At 35.0% G+C, this 24,578-nt stretch overlaps 2 protein-coding genes and 1 long non-coding RNA gene across 3 annotated transcripts in view; 2 read left to right on the forward strand and 1 right to left on the reverse strand.

Annotated features, from left to right (window-relative positions):
• LOC137396221 (cyclin-dependent kinase-like 1) overlaps nucleotides 1-24,578 on the forward strand; it is a 211,971-nt gene that overhangs the window by 75,457 nt on the left and 111,936 nt on the right. The gene's annotated exons all lie outside the window — the stretch shown is intronic.
• On the reverse strand, nucleotides 15,763-17,073 carry LOC137396634 (uncharacterized protein F54H12.2-like). The gene has a single exon (XM_068082951.1). It carries the CDS (start codon nucleotides 17,071-17,073, stop codon nucleotides 15,763-15,765), a length of 1,311 nt encoding a protein of 436 aa, XP_067939052.1.
• On the forward strand, nucleotides 20,062-22,979 carry LOC137396788 (uncharacterized). Its single transcript, XR_010978610.1, has 3 exons — nucleotides 20,062-20,133; nucleotides 21,288-21,427; nucleotides 22,928-22,979. It is a non-coding gene; the product is annotated as an uncharacterized lncRNA (long non-coding RNA).

Genomic DNA, 24,578 nt, shown 5'->3' on the forward strand with positions numbered 1-24,578 from the left:
AAAATATACACAAGGGATTCTGATGAAAGCATACCCAAGAAACTTGTATGAAAATATACAGACAGAATCTCTGTGAAAGTATACTCAGGAGTCTATATGATAGTATGCATAAAAGTAGGCATATAAAGAATCTTTATAAAAGAATACCCAAATAATCTCTATAAAAATTCCTGAGGAATCTCTATAAAAATCCACTAGGAACCTCTTTAAAAATATAAACAAGGGATATCTATGAAAATGTATGGTTGGAATAACTATGGAATTATACACAATGAATCTCTAGGGAAATATACACAAAGAAGCTCTATACAAATATACACAAATAATGTCTATGAAATTATATGCAAGTAATCTTCATGAAAATATACACAAGGTATCTCTAAGACAATATGGACCAACAATCTCTATAAAACATGAACAAGAAAATATATATGAGAGTATACATAGGGTTAGATTAATGAATTGGCAATATTCACAAAAATATTTCATGAGAGACATTGTGACCAAGAGTTGATTTTTTTCATAATAACTTGTTTCATAATTTCCATTTTTTTAAACAGACAAATAAGTTTATGTGATAGTGATGCTTGTCATTATTGCAAGTTGTAGTTAGTCAAGTTGAAAGTTTACTCATTTCTCACTGTACCAGCAGGTTTTCACTTTATGTGGTCTCTTGTGTGGTTACAATTCTGTCAAACTCTCCAGCTGATTTATAATAACAGTAAACAGTCATGTTGTAAACAGTAATCAAGTTATTATGCTGATTCCAAAAATACAAAACTTTCAGATTAATCAATGAACAACATTTTGAAGTTTTGCATCTGAGGCTTGGTCATTTGCACAGTATCTGCTCCTAAAAGGAACACATTGGTATGACGCAAAATAACAGCTGTCGACCTTCGCAATTAGTTTAAACATTTTGTCAGACCCCTGAAACAGTTTGAGTATCCAGTTTCAACCTTTACATCACCGCATCTTCTTGCTGCCCTGGTGGTCTACAAACAGTTGAGAGAGAAAGGGATATGAATCAAAGTTATACACTGAAAGCTTGGTTGAGCAACTCAGGGACTGGACAATATATTCATGGATAACAAACTATCAATTACTAACTAGTATTAACTGTTCTCTATATTTCTGAGTACAAGTTTTAAACTATTGGTACATAGTGGCATTGATACATCGTAGTTGAGCAACTCATTAACTAGACAACGTCTTAATAAACATAAAATTCTGATAAATGTACATGAACTAAAGCCCCAATATTGTTACTTCTAGACTTGCTTATAAGTCATTCTACAAGAATATTTTTGGTCAGTAAAAGACGACATACAGATGACCTTCTGCACAATTACATCAGTAGTAAAGAATCTCATTTGATAAAACAAATAAACATGCAAACTAATTTTGAGTAACAATGACATTGGAATTATTGTTTAAAAGCATTTTTCTATACTTCAATATCATATTTTTATGTTAGGTGTTAATATAATGTGATGTTTTATCTATGTGTGAATTTATAGTGAATTGGAGCATACGTCAATCAACTTTCCATGAGAAATGGTCACCTTGAAATCTAACTTTTGATCTTCAGTCAAATTTGAATGATTAAGTAAGAGAAATGGGTTAGTATTTTATCCAATGAAAAAGGATATGTAAAACACATAATACATTAATTAATATAATTTCTGACGCTGATGGTTGAAACTTGTTTGATTTAATGACAGTGCTATATTTCTGTCCAGATTATTTAAGACCAAAAGTGAAGTAGGATATGACGGCATTTTAAAAAAATTCCGGCATAGCTGGGCTGGTAAAACACTATTTGAAAAAAGTATTCAAATTTTTATGTTTAAGAAGTATTCGAATTATTGATTTGTAATTCCTGACAATTGAATAAATTTTTCAAAAAATTTGATAAATGTTCGATAATACATTTATTACTAGTTTTTACTATTAATATTATTGGTACCTACATATGTTAATGGAACTATAATAAGTTTAACTCTGGCTCAAGTGAATAAATATTGTTTGGTCTTGTTAGTAAGTCAGCGGTAAGAATGCTGCCACATTAACCCATTTAACTAAAAAATGGCCTAAAACTTTGCAATTGGTCAGTGAATTATGAAATAGCTTATTAATGTTTAGATTAACTATATAACTAGCCAGGTTGATACGTTCAAAGCTTTTGCTTGTCAAATAAACAAGGCATTCCATGAGAATATACACTAGAACTCTCTATGAGAATATACATAGCATTTTTTTTAAATATACCCAACAAATCTTTATCAAACTATAAACAAGAAATATCTATCAAAACCTACACAAGGAACCTCTATGAAAACATACATAAGGAACCTCTATGAAAATATACAGAATGAATTTCTATGAAAATAAGTTATAATGAAATTAGTTACGTACTTCACTACCATTAACCTTTAATATTTAACCTTTTGAGAAGTTTTACCATCTGAATTTGCCACTGAATTATTTTCTGTGCAGCAATATTTGCAGTTATTAACAAAAACTGATTTACAAAAGAGAGTCACCGCTAATCCAAAAAGTTTATTCGCTCACTGTAAAAAAAACATTTGACTCATTTTGCTTTCATTAATATTTTTGTAGCTTCAAAAACTGGAAAGATATGGTTTTGCATGGGTGCTTTTTGGAGCTTTTAGTTTCATTGGGCCATTTTTCTTAAATGGTCTGTATGGGTGCTTTTCATTGCTTTTAGACTTATTAGCCTTTTATTCTTTAACGACGCTACATCTTAACTACTTGATTATAACATTTATGGATGTATTATCGTGTTATCTATGCATGTTATTAAAAACTCCAAAATATTGATTTCAAAGCTAACTGACTGATCATCAACTGGATACAAATGTGTATCTTGCATTACCGCTGTGTTGCCCTACTATCTTGTGTAAACGCAGATGGTTTTCTCAAAAACCTGCTACTCAGAAAACACTTGGCTTGGTATTGTTATAAATTGAAAAAAGAATGCTCTAAAGTCTTTAAAGGTTGACTTGCAACAAAAATCACATTACAGTTATTTGGTATCAAAAGATTCGCCATGTCTTACTCTATTGTGTTGTAGGTGCCAAATATGTGGGAATGTGATTAAAAGCTCTAAAAAGCTCGAAAACGAACAGGAAATTGCAGCGAAACGAGACCAGCCTAGTTTGGATTCGTTTTCCAAAACGGCTAAAATGTGACGTATGTGTGCTAAAACAGCTAAAATGTGTGCGAGATAGTTTATGTTTACACTTTCATGCATCCTTATTCGTCGAAATATTTTCACAAATATACATGTACTTCACGCTTGCGATAAAAACCATGTCTATTGTTCTTATGCGTCTATTTTATCGGCATCGTAATGCTGCAACTTTGAGCACTGATATCTTAAAACGTAGCATAAAAATATGTTTAATTTTTTAAAATTAGCTTGAACGATTGCATATCATCCTTTGATAAAAATGATGAGCCTTTTGGTTCGCTACGATGGTCGAAAGATGCTGTAGAAGTTGCTCATGCCATTTGGCGGGAATTGTAAGTCACATGATCAGATAATGTTAGTTTCAGTTCAAGTTTGATCTATCGCAAATAACAGATACGCCTTCTCGTATTAAACTCGTTAATTTCAATTTGTCATAATCTCTAACGCGCCACATCGCATTTGCGCAGCTAGAAAGCTGAGAAGCACCTTTTTTCTTAGCCAAAAGCAGATAAAAGACCAGACCTTCACCTGGCGTGGAGCAACTAGGTGAAGCTGGATGTGACAAACTTTATTTATTCGCCTGCTTACTCTTACCTTTGTTTTCGCCATTTCAAAGACAACATGTTTGCATACTCCACATGCCACCAAAGCGCGTGAGTAATTTATTTTATGAACCACTTGTACTAGTAGTAGTAACTCGGGTTATTTTCTAGTATTCTCCTATTACTACTGTATTAATCTATATTTAATATTACAATATTAATGTCATTCAAATGTAATATGATATTATTAGTATTTTATCTTTTTAATTACGTGTATTATTCCTATTAAAATAACAAAACTGATTCATACTGCAAATCTATCTGTAAAACGTAATACATTAATCTAAAATTGATAAAATAATGTTATAAGTTTCATGATTAATTTCGCCAAATTTCTTAACCCCACTTACTTATAGATATGTTATATAAAATAGTTATTGTCATTTTCTGGTATCATCGTTAATAGAATATTAGTATTATTAGATGATTAGTATTAGATGATGAAGAGTTTGTGCAAACCACTGAAGACTGGGAAGAGTTTCAGCGCCATGTTGGCCAGCGTCAAACACTCTCCAATTACATGTAAGATAGAGCTGAACTTAACCAAACTTGACAAAATATAAAGAATATCCATAGACTTATTACTCAAATTTTTATGTTTACAATATCATGAATTCTGATAAGGTTTTGTAAAATATGTGTCATGATTGCATGGCTATATATTTATTCTTTTTCTGATCAAGCAAATATGATATAATAACAGGAAATGATGTTGTACTAATCTCATTGCAAGTCAACTATTGTGTTGTGATTTCAGACCCAAATCCTCCTTCAAAGATGAGAAAATAATAGTAAGTGTGACAGCACTCCAACGACTATTTCACTGTCACGCCTGCGCCCTCCCCTGCTCATTCACAATGGTGCGAGAAGGCGGATGGGTAGAGTTCATAGTTACATGTGCCTCCTGTCACCAATCGTACACTTGGGAAACAATTGCCAGGGTGAACAGAGCTCACGCCATCAACCCCCTGCTGGCAGCTGCATCACTCTTTTCTGGCGGATGCTTTACGCAGAACCTCCGTTTTCTGTCGCTCCTGAACATCGCGATACCAAGCCACAGCGTTTGCCTCTACCAACAAAGAAAATACTTACATGGTGTGAGTGTTAATATTTACCCATAAACTTGGAATATGTGAGTAAAAGCTTGGCACACTAATTGAATAACGGCATTTAAAAACAACTTTTTTCTTGAAATGAAAATATGTCATCCTTCAAGCGAAATATATTATAATTTGAAATTCTGATTCTTCATCATAATATAACCCAAAAAGGGGGAAGAGGATTCTATTTTCTTAGACTAACGATAATGATACAAATTAATCTTGTATAATGAAGTTTTACAATATTCCATAGGGTATTGCTGAGCAGTACACCCTGCATAACGAGGGATTGATGGCAGCAATCAATTGGGAGCTTGATTTGGCAGTGACAGTAAGATTTGGCAGTTCCTGTTAAGAGATACATACAAGCAGAGTGTATTTATTAAGAGAGTATTAAGAACTCACTTGTAATCTAATAGTCAAAGAAACACACATCTCAATTATAATTATGTTGATAGTCGTGATAGTCATGATATTTCCTACTATGCTTTTGAGTAAGGGATGTGACTATTTCTTTCCCTTTACACATAAATGTATTGTTGATATAGTGACTAATAATTAAGAAATGGAATACTCTATACTTGGCACTTTCCCAGCAATACGTTTGTGCAATTCTAAAACCATTTTACATATAAATATAAAAGATTGTTTAGTGATTTTTTTAGGTTGTCGTATCCTACTTCCCTTTTGGTCTTAAAGTAATTGAGATGGAAAGACAGCCCTTTTGCTAAATTCAACCACATTTAAACACTTAACATCGATTAATGTCTTTATTATTGTACTGCATTGCTACATATCATGTTTAATGGGAAAATGTAATAACCTGTTATTTTTACTGAGTATTGATAACCTTACTAAGAATGAAAAATTAATTACAAGTAGACCAGTTCCCATGAAAAGTTGATTAATGTATGCTCCAAATTAAATATAAGTAAACCTGTAGATAAAAACACCAAATAATGTTAATACCTACCATGAGAATACCTCGAGCATATTAAAGTATGGAAGAATGTGATTAAATAACCATCATCCTGTCATTGTTACTCCTACATGTAATTAGTTCATATCCTTTTTATCAGGTAAGTATCTTGACAAATGAGGCAACTGTGCAGGAGGTCACATTTAGGTCACCTTATACCGCACTAAGGAGAGACAGGTTGAGTGCCCTTTAAGCAAGCTGCTAACAGTATTTAGGTTTTTGTTCATGAACATTTGTCAGCCGTTCAGATTTTCATCTCCACACTTTGACGAGGAAGTGCGTGTGAGAGCGATTGCAAGGAATTGGAGATTATTATTATTATAACTTTAACAACCATAATGTTTAAACCATAATGAAAGGCTTGACTTTATGAGAGGAAAGTTAAAACTGTAAAAAAAAATTTCAATTACAATATTGTTTATGCATGTTTAGTTGAGTTATGACCTTAAGTTCAACGCATTAGAAATATCTTAGCCAATAATTACTCAAAACCGACTTGTGTAAATTTGAAGATTACTTCAAATCATTACCATCTGAACCAAAACCAATAAAATGGTTGGATTTAGTTTTTGGTACTTGTTTGTTGTTATTTTAAGTGTGATGATCACATTTCTATTTACTAAAAAGTTAGCCACACTCATCAGCATGCCTCTGCCAATTGAAGGATGTAACCAGGAATATTCTGAAGAATTCATACATCTGGCAAAATTCAAAATTTAAGAATGGCATGCACCGCGTTTTTATGTATTTAAGCCAAATTTAAAAAAGGCTATCCTTAATGCAAGAACAGTGTTTTTAATAAAAAAACAAGTACAATAGCCAAGCACTGTGGGATAATATGCGTCATAACTGTATGCATATCTATTCCATGAGACAGTAATGCGATTGAGTGGGGTAGTGGGTAGCCTGTCTTGACAAGCTGTTGTTTTTGCGTAGTTGTCCCCCCGTCAAGCGGCGAGTAACAACCGTTGCTTGCCATCAACAGCTTCCCATCACACTAATGTAATACAACCCTAGTATGACTATCTATTTTATCTATGAGTAACCAATGATATACTGCCCCCATGTGTGGGGGCAGTATATCATTGGAGTAACTGATTGCATTAACTCACTTACTTAACACTATCTATTCAGTGACTTTGCAAGGCATGTAGGTATCAGGGATTACGTGTATGTCCCAATTTCCATTTCCATAAAATTTCCATTATTTATTCCCATATTAATTCCATTTCCATAACATTTCCTTACTTCATTTCTATATTATTTCCATTTCCATAAAATTTCCATAATTCATTTCCATATTATCTCCATTTCCATAAAATTTCCATAATGCATTTCCATATTAATTCCATTTCCATAATTCATTTCCATACTATTTCCATTTCCATAAAATTTCCATAGATGCATTTTCATATTAATTCCATTTCCATAATTCATTTCCATATTATTTTTATTTCCATAACATTTCCCTTCTTCTTTTCCATAGTATTTATATATATATTCCATAATTCATTTCCATTTCTTTAACATTTCCCTATTTCAATTCTATATTATTTCCATTTCAATAAAATTTCCATATTGTTTCTATTTCAATAACATTTCCATATTTCTAAAATAAAATTTCCATATCAATTTCCCTAAAATTATGGAAATATTTATGTTTATAGAAACAATGATATACAGGGGGCTGTATATCATTGGCTGTATATCATTGCTGTATGGGGCTGTGGGTGGCTGCATATCATTGATGGAAATGGATATGAAAAAGTAAACATTTCCATAATATGTTTAGCAATCCCTGGTAGGTATTGAATTGCTTTAAATAATAAGCATATATTTGAGTAATAAACTATAATCATCATTTCTTTAATATGAGCATTAATTACTATCTCAACTGGAATTCATGATCCTTGTTTAGCCCTTCTCATGGCTGATGTTATTGATCTAGTCAATCACTACGACTGACTAGCACAAAAAAGGGGCGCGGGTCTAGACACTCCTTGTTGGCACCGGAAACGCTCGTGTAGTTATCACTCTAGGGGGAGAGAACTCAATGCGCTGCACTATACAAGGCCATTGTGATGACCAGCGGTTTATGTATTTTTGGAATTGTTGAAATTTCAAGTGTGATACCTCATTAAAACAGAAAGATATAACATCCTTGATTAAAAAGCCCTCAAATAGTTTTTAAAAGTTTACATATACACATTTTACTTTATTTTTACAAATGAAAACATTCTCATTGAAAATGATCCACACTAAAACATAAAATAGGTTGTATGTCAAGAGAGACAAGTCCTAATATTACAGACACGATTATCCTAATTGTTTTGCAATTATTATATTAGTACATGTATGGCCCTGGCAAGTACTTAACTAGTTCCATTGTTTATTTACTAAAACTACGTTTAGGAATTTCTTTGTAAGAATAGGTAAAACTAAAGGGGCAATGATAACAATAGCTCATGGCGAAGCTCTCTTTTCCATCCCAAGCCAAATTCGAACCATGACAATGCATGCAACTAGTCCTATTGTTGATCTGGCATAGTGCCAGCATGGGCTCCTTTCAATGACCATTATAAATAGCTTTTATTATAACAGCAACATGGCTTAGAAAGGCTACAGTCAACATATGGCAACCTAATCCATTGACTTATTATTTATAGATAAAATATTTCTGAAGCAAAATGTAAGGAAGGCCTAAGAATCAAAACTAACATTATAGGTTGAACATAGTTTTTCTTTTCTAAAGTTTGTTTTTTCTTCCAGTTGGCATCTCTTCGAGACGCTCTCTAGCGCGGTATTACTCGGTAGTAGATGGCTGTTTCGTGGAAAAAGCTGAATCTCTACGAATGTTGGCTGCGTTGCCAGGGAGCGATGCGAGGGACAGAAGTGGAAGGCTCAGAGGGACACGACCACGCTGAAGACCAAGAGAACTTGGATTTCATGTCAACTCTGTTAAGGGAACTTACGGCTTGTCTTTTTATAGTAACTATGCCTTGTGTTACTCACCGTCTCAAATAGAGACTCAGCTGCTAGTCATTTGTAATATTGTCTCTCCACATGTCTTTACACAACAACCTTTATTCTCGTGATATTGACTGTAGTCTCTGGTATTATGAGTTCATCTTGTAGAAGATGACCTCCTTGCTGTCATATTTAGGAAGGAGTAGGGTGGAGCCTGACACCTCCAAGGAGAGCACATCTCCAGCTATATCATCATTTGCCATCTGAGAGACTATATTCCCTACAAAATATAATAATAAATACACAGTCAGACTTCCACATATAAATATTAGCTCTACATGGACACTGCTGTCAGGCAGCTCTTCTTGAAAGAAACATAAAATAAACATAGAAGCACCACCAAATCTGACACAAAATTTTATGGAAAACTTCTAAGCTGTAGATGCTTGGCTCTCTCATAAACCAATAATAACCACTGCACCACGGAATGACACTAGGGCAGGGCAGCAAGTCCTCCCCTAGAATGGTACGAGCATCTCTATATTTATCTCAGGTGTGATAAGAGCTGGGAATGCTTTTTATAACACACAGAACACTCACAAGTGCACTCAGAAGTACTTGATTAGGAAGAACAGAGTACAGGATTTCTACTGGACAATAAAATTCATCACTGCTATCTTACATAATGATAAGGTACTGATACACACTTTCTTGTTGTTAATATAACACACTGCTTCAGTAGTTTTCATCTTATTTTTCATTAAAAATTTGACAAATTTTGTAACATTTCAGTTTTGTGTTATGAGCCAATCAATAATTTTTTAAAACAGTTTCATTCAAATTTGCCTACAGTGTGAACTCAGACTACCTTTTGCGAGAGCTCAGTCTATCAACCAATTTTGCTAGTCATATTTCAACTGTACAAATATTTGGCATGCTTCCTTATAACCATGTACACAATTTAACTATAATGTATTCCTGCATAATAGCAACACATATTATTATAACCCTGCATCCTGCTAATAACTAACCTGTAGTAGAATTAATAATGTATATAGTATTGTTGTTGTTTGCAGCCAGTAGAACATATTCTCCATAGCTCACCAGCCCTAGAGGGTACTTCACTTCAGTGAAAGTCCACAGGACTTCATGGGTGGCCGTGTCTATTTTAAATACTTTGGAATGTTTGTAGGATGATAAGATGAGAGACGAGTTATCAGGGGCGCATATGGAGACATGGTTGCTATCAGTGAGAGGAGGACAGGGAATATGATGTAGGACTTGACCATCTAGGGAATAGGTAGTGATCCTGCTGTTGGGCGGGTCAGCGATAAGAACCTTGCCTTTATTTATCACCAGCATGTCAGACCAGGAGTCATGATATGGATGCTCCCAGCTGGTGATGAGTTCCCCTTCCATGCTGTAGACACTGACTGTAAGAGGACTAGTAAGGGACAGAGTGTAGAGCCTGTCCTTGTAGCAAGTGACAGACTCTACACGACCGGAGGTACAGATGAACCTGTTGGTGATGTTATTATCAATGTCTACTCTGCTGACTGTGTAATCCACTAGTCCAATATAAGTGTTACCCTTATAGTGGCAGATGGAGAGGGGACAGGGTGGCAGTTGTATGCTGGAGAGTCTGGTGAGGGACTTGGGGAGTTGAACAGGTGGAGCTTTTTGTTCTTCAACGATAATATCATGAGAGGAGATAACTTCTAACTCAATATCTCTTCTCTCACCTGTAGAATATAGAGTGTACATGTGAGTAACAACAGTTATTAAATATTTTACACAGAAATATTGCACTTGAAAGAAAATATATTAGCTCATAGAATTCAGGATTCATGTTTATCCCCATCTTCACATGCCTCTGTAGGTCATTTCACACAACAAAAAACACTAAGTCAGCCAATATGACAGCGCTGAGTAACAATATAAAAACGCTGCCATACAACGGTGCCAATATGCCAGTGCTGCCATACAATGATGTACAACTATAAACTAATAATTAGTTATATAATACTAATATCAACTGCTATCAGCAGTGTACAATTATAATGCATTGTTATAATGATTACTTGGAAGCATGCCAACCTGGCTCTTTTTACCTAGCTATTTCTCACCTAAACACCAGACTGTTAACTATTGATATGGCTAGAGGTGCTCTATCATCCCATGTAACAATGATAATTATTATGTGAATATGTTGATGGCAGCTCATACAGTAGGACCTGGTTGGGCAGCATGAAGTATAAAATACACTGAGGCAGCACATTATTGACAATGAAACAACAAAACTCAGTTAACTGCTACATAAGCTATATTTTAATCACTGGACCTGAGGCTAACTGATCACTTTTAGTAAACCAAATAACTTTTCCATCAATTTGTAACCAAAACACAGGGTTAATATTTATTAATATGGTTTATGACTGAATAATCTTTGAATATCAGTCTTAAAGGAGTGGTTCATCACACCCAGTAATTGACCCTATTTCCCAGAGGTTCTGTTGCAGACCCTTATACAACAAGAATTTACCTCAAAATTGAAAATAGATTTTTGTTAAGTAGGAACCATAATTTCACCACTTCAGAACATTTAATCTGCTTTCTAAACTCTCACAATTACTATACAAGTAAGTACATATACACGTCCATATTTGTATATATGGTGCAATTGAAGTGCAATGGTATTTGGTGCAATGGTATTTGGTATAAAATGCTAATAAAAAAAAGTCGAGCAACCCATGGTAAATTTCATCATACAAAAAAATGGTACTTCACCATTATTTGAGCAAAAATATAAAAGTTAATACAGTTTAAAAAGAATTAAAAACTTTAAACTAAAGCAAGGCGTCATATTTTGCCTTATCAATGGCATGTGCTACAAAATGTGCTTGCTGATGTGGTACTTGTTTACTGTACTGTAAATTGCTGCACGCGTACCACATTCCACTCAAAGGTGAGAACACTCATTGACCGACTGCCTTTTCGGCAGCAAAACCACGAGTGTAACGAGGGACACACAGAGTACATTTGTAAAATGACTATTGCGGCTGGGTTAAGCTAAAAATATTTTGTGAAAATGATGGGTGTGGCTTATATATGCTGTAATCCTGTAATTCAAAAATAACCTCCAGTGTTCGGTGTGAGGCTTATACATGATGGCAGCATTTTCACTAGGATTTACAGCGCCAAAATAAGATTTACCTCAAGGATTTATAGCCCGAACACACTATCGCTCAAATCGACGATTAGCGATGCAATAGACCGCAACGATGGACTGCTATGACGTCATTCTACGATGAGCGGCGTACCCAATCGTTGCTGGCGACGATGCGATGGACTTTCAACATGTTGAACTTTGACACCGATGACAGCGACTATTAGCAACTTGATTGGCATCAGATCCAATCTCAACAGTTATGAAGATTTGTGTCCATTAATAATTGTAAGCATGGTGAAGAACTGCACTAGTGATGAATTGCGTAATCAGATAATTAAAGATAACAAAATGACCCTGCAATGTCACTGATGCAATTTAGTAATTTCTAATTGGCTGTTGGTCGGCGATCACCTACAGCTCATCCCTCAAAGTGTGTACACCTTATTGTTGGTGATTGTTGATATTGTGATATTGTTGATGATGACGTACAGACAACTAATCATTGTAGTCCATCGAACTGCTAAACGTTGATTCGAGCGATAGTGTGTACGGGCTTTTACACAAGGATCTACCAAATAAATAATTCTGAATGACGTTTAATAGAGTCCAAATTAGATCAATGATTTTTGTATATATTTACTCAAGAAAGTATGTTTGTACATACAGTCAAACATGGATAACTCGTCCACGGATAGCTCGAACACATGGTTAATTCGAACATTTCCTTTGGTCCGTTCCCACGTAATGATAAATTGCTATAGATAACTCGAACTCAACACTGTTAATTCGAACTGTTTTTTTGCCCAACGACTACCGAAACGGTTGTTTTCGCTTTAGAAAATCACTTTATTCAAAGCCATAGAGGTAAACTTCATCTTTTCGTAATTCATAAGCGTCGTTATTACCACCATCGGCAAAATATTTTTGTCAACGACTTTTCTAAAAGTTTGGTGAAATTTGATTTATACTGCGATACGATGAATAGCACGGGCTAGCCGGGTCACGCGCGCAAGGATTTTCGCCACGCACATACAAAACAAAAATCGCATGTTGTTTTGTATGTGCGTGGCAAAAATCTTTGAGTGCGTGACCCGGCTAGCCCGTGATGAATAGTTTTCCGACGTTGATTCCGTGTTGAATCAACGTCGGAATGTTGAATGTTTAAAACGTCTTAAAAAATGTTGTAATTAAACGTATACGTTGTCTGAGCTACAAAAAACTATTCATCGTTTGACCTAAACACAGAATACGTGTGTACATTCAATAAGTATCTATTAAAAAAGCGTGAGTGATATAGAATGTACCGTAAAACTTCGTAAAACTTCTAATTGAACTGCCTCGGAGTGTTGCTCTTAACGAATCCCAGGTAAAGTAAGGTAATCTGCATAAACTTCAAGAAAAAACGGCAAAATTGATCGTGGGTAAAACCCCAAAAGAAAAAAATGTCTTTTCTTTTGAGCATTTCAACAACGATCAAGTTTTGCCAATGTCAATCTGAAAAACGTCCTGGCAATAACATCACCTCAAACAACAAACCAATCTCAAGTGATAGAAAAATCTTTATACTTTTTCATGAAAACGTCTTAAACTTTACATTTGAAGCATTTAATTTGAAACAAGCCATTTGTGCTTTTGATTTATATTATAGTTTGTATATGTACATGTATCTACTAATAAATAAATAAATATATGGACTTGTGACAGTGCTCTGATAACTTGGACGCTCTGATAATTCGAACACTTTTGCTCGGTCCCTTGAAGTTCGAGTTATCCATGTTTGACTGTATATGAGAAGCTGTTTGTGTCAATGAAACCCTTTTGCCTTCATCAATCGAAAGTCAATCATGAATGCAACCAGCATGTATTGGAAGTTATTAAGGTAGAGTGGAGATGGTAAATTCTACTATTTCAACCAAATACAGACAAGTAGTATAGAAAGGCATTTTTCGACCTGCTTACAATTAAATTTATATAACGCTTTTGAATATGCTTACAATGCAATTATATAGTTGTTTTCGATCTGCTTACATTAATTTCAGGCGCGTAGCTCAAGCGCCTACCCGCCACTGTTTATAACGCTTTTGAATATGCTTACAATGTAATTATATAGTTGTTTTCGCACTGCTTACATTAATTTCATGAGCGCAGCTCATCCGCGCACCTCCCACTGGTAACGCGTAATTATCGTGCATATTTTACGTCCTTATGCTAGCCTAATTACAATGCGAATAGTCTTTTTAAATCTGCTTACCTGGTACCTGCTAATCTGGTACATCAAACGCGTAGCCTTAAGCCATGACTTTAAACCGGTTCACATTATTTCCATAGGTAATAATGTCAGACTAATCCCTTCATCTTTCTAACGTTCAACTATTGCCGATACACAATTTCCATCGCACTCATTTGTCAAGTTTTTCGTTTAATTAGCCTGACCTCATATAACTATTAGACTACGCTTCTGGTTCACATTATTACCATACTCATTTGTCAAGTTTTCCGTTTAATCAGACTGACCTCAGATAACTATCAGACTTGTGGTTTTGCAAATGTGAATCCGAATCAGATTTAAACATTTGAGAATTCATACTTGTCATCATTCTGCCCGTCACGATGGCTTCTAACTCACCTAGTTCAAACGATCAAAATTCGGAGTCTAACTCACCTAATTCAAACGATAAATCCGAGTCTTTCTCACCTAAATCTAACGATACATCGGACAAAACATTTAAGGTGAAGGGGGTACAGACCCTTCGTGCAGAACAATTTTATCCTCTCAATGTACCAAAGAAACCCGTTGCTATGGTAAGACCGAGCCTAAAACTGCTACCTCCTTTAGGACCTCTAGGAAGAGGTGAACGATTTCTCAGGCGTACACAGTGAGTATATTCGTTTTTTATTTCTTGTCAATTTTTGGTTTTTTGTATATTCCTATATGGATTACTTATCATTAGGCTATAAGCAAACATTATCCTTTTTAGCGAAGTACCAGAGAACAGTATCATATATCCGGATCATTCGCTTTATGATCATTATGTCAACAAACATAGAAACCTTTACAGGTATGTATAACTTTATCTTTGAATTGATACATACACATGATTTTCTTGATTAAATTTGTTTATTTAAACGTGATAAAATAAAAGAACATGAATAAAATTGATAACTAAAAATAAAACAGATCATGATAAAACTGAACTTATCTGTGATAACACAAATGGAAAATTGATAATCTTTAAGGAATTCACATCAGCACTGGGTACATCTCGATATTTATTCTTGATATAATTGAATATTACAGCATCGTTTTCAAATAAGTCATTCTCGTTATTTAGCATATGCACAATATGGTCTAGTGTATAACCTCTGGCTATATGTGTCAGAAAAAAATATCACGTATTCTCCGCACACAGTACTCATTGGAGATTGTAATTGTATGTCGTTATGATGGAAATCGATGCAGTTATCCAAGACATCTCCTATTTCGGGTAAACTGGCTGGCGTCCTTCCAAAACTGTCAAAGTAAATTCCTCTACCGTCTTTGGTCTTTACGACACACACCCAATGCTCACCTCTGTGATTATGAGGCTTGGTATTGATCACCAATGAGCATGGAAACTTTAGAGCTGACATCGGTATCAGATCTAATGGAAACACTCCCAGAAAGTTCATTTCGTTTACGTTTGGGTCAGATCTAAGAATTGCGTATAGTTGTTTGCTATCCATGATGTTCAACTAAAGAAATTTGGTAGCACTGCTCTGTTCTTGTCAATCTTTATAGTTGCATCAAACTCTGCGTATACGATCACGTTTACTGGTATGTCTAAGCCACTGTTGAATTTTGCTTCAAATCTTATGTTACCTTTCTTTAATACATTGAAAGATCCATCGTCATCCAATGAAGGTGTAAGATCAAAGGCTAGTAGCGAATAACCATGCGCGTATTCTGTTCTATCAATTCCAATACCTACATCTTTGAAAGCTTTTCCTGTACCCTGTATTAACGAGAAGTAACTTCTAAGAAACTGATCGATTGAAAAGTCGGTAAAGAATGGCTTTTGAGGGACCATTTTTCCATCGACTAGCAAACTGCAGTATTTCAAATTCTTATGTTTAAAATTGAATGGGTTGTATTCAAAGTTTCCTTCAAAACTGCGTGCATCCACCATACCTATGACTATTCTCTTTGGCAAGATACCGTTAAACAGATTCTCTTCATTACATGACAGAGAGCCTGATGGTATGTTGAACGATTTCATGGTAACTCTTCGAATAGGATACAAAGCTGGCTTCAGCTCTTTCTCTAACATTTCGATATGTTTCATCTGTATGCCATCATTTATTTTGACTTTTCTTACAAAAAAAGATGCATTAATTATCTTGAGTTTGAAGCCTGAAGCACCGCCTGACATAAGGATTAGTTTATCCGAGTTTTTGATTAAAGTAAGTTTCAGATCTACTCCGTTTAACAAATATCTATTCTGAAAAAATATGTCCGAGTGAATTTTTCCAATCAACTGAACTGTTTTACTTTTCTCTGTTAACCTTTTTCTCTCAACAAATCCTTTATTACTATCATTACGAGCCTCCATTGCATTAGCCGTATCTTTCGCAAACATTGACATGGTAAGTTGTGATTGCTTTGATTCGTCACTATATGAAAGTAATGTTTCAATCATGGCTCTGTAGTGGTAGAGGTTTGAGGAATCTTTGATTATAACATCATTTAAGCTGACATCTATTTGTTGAAATAATGTCTGTCCTATCAAATTGATAGGAGCTACTTCTGCGTCATCATCGATATTGCTTCCATCAGCTTTTGTTATTTTGACTTCTAAGTGAAGATAGCTTGATTTTAGGTCCATATAATAATTTGAATCTCCAGAAACAAAAAACTTGATAGGAGAATCATCTTGTACACTAGAAGTAGGTATATGCTCAACATGCATTCCTTCTTCTATGGACGCTTGGGTGGGATGATTGGAGAACAGTTCTAGCTCCGAATTGGAGGCCAAGCAGCTATTTTCAAATGTATAAGACATTGTTAGACAGACGAAAAAGATATGTTATGTGTACCCATAACATTGATACACTGAAACATTAATAAAAGTCTTAACATTTTATAGTATTGTCAATTCTGTCAGAGGTTATATGAATAACGATGATTGGCTTTAAGAAAAAATATCTCTTTTGCTCGATAATCGTGGCCTTTTACGCTTGCTTGTTGATCTCTTTGCACCACTACTTGGTCGTTTCCTCTTTTTGGTCTTAGGAATAGTTGATAATAGATAACTAGCAGATTTATCTAGTAGCTTGTTTCCAGCATTTTGGGCATTCATTCTGATCGAATGTTTTAAGTTTTTGCCTTCGAGTCCATCTTTTGCTACGTTTATTCCAGTTTCAATAGCTGTTTTTGCGAGTCCTTTAGCCCCTTGCTTCAATGCTGGTAGTAAACTTTGCATCATCCCAGCGAATATGTTTCCTAAACCATGACCTTTTTGATATCTTGAACCTATGTAAATCAGTACATCGCTACCTCTACCAGTCTGATTGTACATTTCACTGTATTGTTTTGCTACGGTTGCAACATTGAGAGGTGTTATCGACATTTTTGTTATCTGTTCAGTTGATCAGTTCGCCTAAAGTCTAGTGTACACACTGTACGTCCATAGAGAAATGGAACGATTTCTCCAAAGTCTGTGCATATATAGATTGAAATAGTCTTGACATTGTTTTGAGAGATAGGAACATATTGTACATTTTTAAACTCTGTACATTGAATATTCCAATGTCTTCCTGTTACAGGAACCGCCCTGAGTAAGGGTGCTTCTACATCTCCTATGGAGGTATACCTAGCGATATTACAGTAAACGAGGAGATTAAAAATAGTATCAACTTTTATGGGTTCTGCACCTTGTAAAATGAATTCCGTAGAGAGGTTTCCCGAAACAGCATTTGACTCTGTATCAACTGTATCAGGAATGGATGCAGCCAAAGAAACTACATTTGAAATTTGTCCATTGTTTGGACAGAGATTTGACAGGTGTTTCAGGTAATCATTGACTTTTTTGGTGGGACATCCGAGTATATGCTCCAAATTTTCACCGAACTCAAATGACAAATCTTCGATATCAGTCAGTCTTATTTCACATAGTCTCCTGACTTCATTAAATTGAAACGAAATAGCGTTGGAAGTATCTTCATCACAGTGTTTTTTGATTTTATCATTCAAGTGCTCTAAAAGTTTTTGAGGAGATGTATAATATCCATCATCTACTTTCATTTCTGTAACGATTTTGTTCTTTGTAATTGAAAAATGTGCTTTTGTTACGTTGTACCACGATTTGGCAAATTGAATCTCTGTAAGACCAACTTCCCATCTACCATTTGATAGGTTAAGCGTTTGAGGTAGCTGAACTGAAAACCTAGCTAATGTATTGTTTGGAAAATTATCCATTGAAGCGTTAGAAGGTACCACGACTCTCATTTTTACTCAAATGAAAAGTGATAAAGATTCCACTAGTTTTTATAATTAGATATTATATCTCTCTTATCTATATACGAGTTGAAACTGGGAGGATATCCCAACCATTTTACAAGAAGTTGTGTTTTACCATTTACTTTTCTCTGTCCCAAAATCGATTCAATCTTATAAGTATTGTTTTGTTTTTCTACTTTTTGTAGCTCTGGTTCATACCACGTTCCTTCCAATAGATTCCCTGAGCTATCTTTGAGAGAATATACTGGTGGATTTGTAATATGACAATCAGCAATAGTAAATATCTCTTCACTCCATTTAGGTAAGTATCCTTTTGAAAATGTTGTGCTATATTTTGAAATTCTCACTGTATCACCTATCGAATATCTAAAACGTATCTCGGGTGGCTTAGGTGTGTCTGGGTTATATATTTTATGCCATATCATCTCACTATTTGCTTCAGAAACTTTATTAGGTGGTAATCCAATTGTAGAATGAAATGATTCGTTGTAAGATGAAACAAGATCTTCTAGTATATCTATATATCTGTATGAATTAGTGTGTGTGAAATATCTAAACAGTTTAGATTTGATAGTTCTTTGCAATCTTTCGATTAACGAAGCTTTGATTTCTTGGTTATTCGTGGTATAGTGGTGTATTTTGAACTTTTTTGTAACTCGCTTGAAATGTGCATTAAAAAATTTACCACCTTTATCTGTGTTTATTTGAGCTGGTGCGATAGTCTCTAGAATCATTTCCTCAAAAGCTCGAGCAACTTCCTGACCCGATTTTGATTTTAGTGGTTTAACAGCTGCCTGTCTCGTGAAAACGTCAATTCTCAATAACATATATTTAAAACCATTGTTATATTTTTGTAACTTTGATAAATCACCCAAGTCTAGTTGCCATAGACTATTAATTCTAGACACCACAAACTGTCTTCTTTTAAATTTCCTTCTCACAGGTTTGTGTAAAGTGTAGGTATCAGATTGATTTAACCAATCTTCTATCAGATTTGGAACTACTTTTGATTTTAGAAGTTTTGCAAGTCTAGCTTTCCCTGTGTAACCAGCTGGGCTTTTAACGTTATAATAGGTCTTTTCTAAATATCGTTTTTGTTGGTTTTTTCTACTCTTCATTTTCATGAATCGAAGGGTTCCCAGTCATCAATATCCTTCTTTCTTCCTCAAGTTTTAGGTTTCATCTGTGAGCTTTTTAGAGTGGGAGATGATTTTATATTTCTTTTTTTCGGTTGCCTTTTAGCGTAAGGTGAAGTACTCTCTGACAGAAGACTAGCGAATACTCCCCATCCCTTTGGTCTCACAAATTTTGTATGAGAATTCACTGCCTTGTCAAGAAGGTTAGAAATATTACTTCCAGGAATTTCCTCTCCTCGTATCAATACTTCTCCTGTATTAGTATACTTTACATCATCTTTCAATGTTCCTAAAAGTTGTTTCGCTTTTGGTTTGTATCGATGATCAATTCCAGCATAGACATCATAAGGCGTTTTCGTTGATTGTTCTTCTTTTGCTTGTAGGTCATTTGCTGACTCAGCATTGTCAACTTATATATCTTTCTGAGGTGGATCGGTAATTCGCGTGGAATCTATATGTTGTTGTTGGTTAGTATTATATTTCTGTTGATCTAAATTTCTCCTCGGAATGTTTCTTGTCTGTGTATTTTGAAATTCTGTTAGAGCCTGGTTGTATTCTGACACTTTTTCCGATTCAGTCAAATACGGGTTATTAACTATAGCTAACATCATTGCATCTATGTGTTTTAGCTCTCTCTTCTCAATAGGTTCGAGTCTAGACTTAAAGTGAGGCGATGACAATAGCTGATCTATATTGGTAGAATCTATTAACAGAAACTTCTTAGCTTCAGAGCTCATTTTCGTTTCTTCTTTATAGCGCTAGTGATAACTGGTATTAAAGAGCCAATTAGTGGAGCTAGTAGACTTGTAAGAAATCCTCCTTTCTGTATAAGTTCGCAATTCGATTTTTGTGTTGTAGATTTCTTAGCAATTGCTCTTATATTCGTTTTATATTTTGCTAGTCTCTTCTTATCTTTAGGCAATAATTTTACTCTACCCTGCAATACGTTATGACAAATGTCTGAAATACAACCGATGAGTTCAGGTTTGGCGGATTTGAGTACTGAACGGGTAGTGTGTTTATCACAATTTGACAAGAGTTGTAGCGTTTGCATATGCTTCTTAACCCTTTTAGTCATGATCCGTACTGCTTAATGAATAACGTTCAAATGGTAGCCTCGTAGATTTTGAGATATAAATATAGGTATCATTGTTTGGAAATATCGACGTTCTTAATCTCAAGGAATCTGGAGTGTCTTGTTTTAAATCAATAAGTAGATAACCATATGGCATTGAGGTAGCGTCTCTAAATGAGTCTATCATAAATTTAGACTGTCCTTTTCCATACATTTGCCTAGCCAAAAATGATACTTGATTCACATCACGAGGGTTTCGAAATAATATTAAATAGCTTGAATTGAGATTCATTGTTCGAACGTGTTGATTTTTATGAAATAAGTTCTGTGTCAGAAACACTACACTCATGTTTCTATGGTGTACGTATTTAGTAAATATCTCAGACATATCTTGGTTGACTTGCTCCATCATATCGTCGTAAATGATCAGTTTTCTAATTGATTTATCAAGTTCATTCACATCAATCATTCCTTCGTGAAACATAACGTTTGTAAATGTATCGTAGAGGGGTTGATATTCCTTATAGCATTGGTAAATTTTTTCAGGTGGAGGATCTATCATTTGCTCTCTGCTGGCTAACAACTCAGCAATCCATACCGATTTGCCAGCTTGACTAGGCCCCGCTACTATAGCAGAAAATGGATGGATCAACGGAAGTGTCATGATAACGAATAAACTAAAGATGGTCAGTAGCTGACATATATAATGCACAAACTGCACAGATCATGAATGACGCTATTAAAACAAACGTTACAGCATTAGTATGATTGGATGATAATTTTAGATGCATCTGGATTCTGTCTAAGAAAGGATCTATTTTGTTAATTTTCCCTGTTGATGCGTATAATTCGCACAACCTTACCATAAAATAAAGGATTGCTAGAAGATTTCCTTCTGATGTTTTTGACTCTATTAGTTGTCTGGATACTATATCTGCTAGCTCAGCATAGTCCTTTCTTAGTGATAATATAGCAAGTTGTTTAATTTTATTTTTCTGTTCATTGTTTATCAGCTGTAGCAAGATATTGAGCGTATTCAGTGATCTATCAACGCGTTTGTCATGACAATGAACATCTCCTCCATTGAGTTTGGACCAAACAAAGAAATATAAATGATCAGTTATCGATTTTGTTATTTCTTGGGCAAGAGCCATGGTTTACACAAGTGGATAGCGAGAGAAGAAATAAATAAAACTTACAAATACTTTACATTATATACACACAAACATGCACAAATTATACAAATAATCCTATAAATGGGTAGGAAAGGTCGTTACTCCATTTGCGGCTACTTTCCTCTTTCCATATAGATAGTTTAGACCCTTTCTCTTTTGAATGTATGTAAATATTTTAGGTCCTTTTATACGAAAGCCACGATTTGTCCCTGTTGATATGTCCTGATTAATGAGAACATCCCTATAATCCTTGGATGTCAGCGCATTATGTCTCTTTGATATCCCTTTCGAACTATGTTTACTTTCGTCTCCTATGCAGTAGTAGCATTTGCTACACAAAGCTATCACTCCATCACCTCTCCATTCAGTGTGAAATTTACCAACAGTACGTGAGTCATATTTGGCAACCGTCTTGCAAGAATCTCGAGCCATCCATTTCATACCGCTAAACATACAATCAAAAAATGATTGTTTATGTAAGGGGCAGTATTCAACAGCAAACCACTTATCGTAATCACACATAAACTGTCTCCTTTTCTCTGGAGGAACAGCTACGAATAGATTTGGCTCCGAGAGTGAGAGGTACATTGAGTCTGTGTCACATTGAATTAGTGAGAATTTGTCGAATGGAATGAAAACCAACAAGAAATCAAAACAGAATTTCAACAACAACAATTTAGCGTATTCCAACACAAAGAAACCTATCTGAATTGGAATGTCAAGCCTGATTGATTGTTTTGCGTGTTGAACCTCAGTCACGCCATTCATCTCTTCCATTTGTCTGAAACCTTTCTCATTCACTATAGATGCTGCTGTCGTTTCTGTCAATTGATAGAACGATATATCAGTATGCTTCTCCTTGTTGACTAATGTCCTCCCGTAGGCAGAGTTTCCTACAATACAAATAGTATATGTAGATCGACTAAATTATTTGTGCATAGTTTGTGTAAGAGACTAATCTAATAAGCTTACCCATTAGTTTGCATGAATCTGAGATGATTTTCTTTTTAGGATCAAGGTCACCCGCGCGTCTGGCTGCCATGACTTCCTGTCCGAATTCAGTGAAACATTTATTTGGGGTATATTGGACTACCTGGTGAACTGATGTAACTTCTAATCCATGATGCAGGTACCATTTCAGAAGTGGAGTAGCAAAGAGCATTTTCTTTCCGTAATAACTGTTGAGTAAAGTTTTGGTAGGGTTTTTGAGTAATCCATTTTTAGCTGCAAATTTTTTCATGTGTTCACTCAAGTCATCTCTTGACATAAAAGCGTGTTTGCATACTGGTTGATATTCAGAAAAAATTGTTTTCAGGTGCTCAGGTGTTCTGATGTCGCATTCAACCATTCCAAATAATTGTCCGCTTTTCACTTCTGCAATGATTTGTTTCTCAGTCAACTGTGGTCTGTTATCAACGATGAAAGGTCGAGTTTCGCAAAACTTTTTCAGCTCAGCATCATTCTTTTTCATTTCTAGGAATTCACACTCCCATATATGGTGTACAGTGTATCCAAGCATCTTCAGATAATTCAAATTTTGGTAAGTGAACAACTGATTTTGTAAATCTTTCATCTTGTCACCGTGTTTACCTTTTGGCGAATGTTTACACATGTGCGAGTGAAAATAACATCCTGATAACTGCATTACGTGTTCTTCATTACCTCTACGAGCGTATCCGTCAACAGGCAATTGTCTACCCCCACACCTTTTCTCTAACCCGTTGAACATGTGCTGACATTCTAGTTTCAAAGTTCTTTCCATATGTAGTATCCACTCTGTTGCAAGCTGACCGTGTTTGTTCTTCTTTTCGATTTTGAAATCATTGCATTTTCGTCTTCTGACATATGCTCCTGTTGGCATTTCACGCATCAAATTGCTTAGGTACATTCCAGATATATCAAATCCGAGACACACTTTTGTGCATTTAGCTGCATCTCCGTAATATTCTGGTTTGATTTTTGTTAAATCTTTTTGCTGATGTCGGTTGAAGACCATTGATAAACCTCCTCTGATATTACTTCGAACTAGGTGATATAGATCCTTATCTCTTGACCCGTATAGAAAAAGTGGAGAATCCTTGTCTTTAAGTTGTAATAGTCTTCCAATGGCAAGCCCTGGCATGGAAATTGCCATTTTAAAATCTAGGTTTTTGCTTTGGAAGAATTGAGATTGTTTTTCTAGAGCTTGGACAAACCCTCTGCAGTCTTCATTGTTGTAGTATATTAAGAGATCTTTGAGAGTTTTCATTTTGCGTGAACGCCAAATTTGTTTGCAGTATTCATAATCTTCCTCGCTAATGCCTTCTTGTTTCAATTGACTATAAAAATCTTCTCTCTTTGGAAATGTGGTTTGTTTGAGTAAATCTAAGGATGTAAACTTTTCATAAATCCAGAAAAATTTCTTCGCTTCAACATCCATTGCTATCAGATAAGCTGAATAGCTAAACCCAGGTGCAAGATAGTTTGTAACGTCTAAAAAGCGAAGTTGATCAGTTTTCAAGCACATGTATGCATTCCCTTTTTTCACTGTGAAAGAAATACTTCTGTCGTGTTTGATTAAATATTGGAGTAGTTCTTCCTTTATTAAAGGGATGTCATAGGCACCAGAATTGAATCCGAACACAAGAAGTTCTGCTAGATATTTTTCCTGATCCTCTTCTAG

The sequence above is a fragment of the Watersipora subatra genome, chromosome 5, assembly GCF_963576615.1.
Source record: "Watersipora subatra chromosome 5, tzWatSuba1.1, whole genome shotgun sequence".
In the NCBI taxonomy this organism is placed as follows: Eukaryota; Metazoa; Bryozoa; class Gymnolaemata; order Cheilostomatida; family Watersiporidae; genus Watersipora; species Watersipora subatra.

Coding starts and splice junctions, on each gene's coding strand:
- LOC137396634 (XM_068082951.1), bottom strand. CDS start 17,073: ATGTCTTATACATTTGAAAATAGCTGCTTGGCCTCCAATTCGGAGCTA.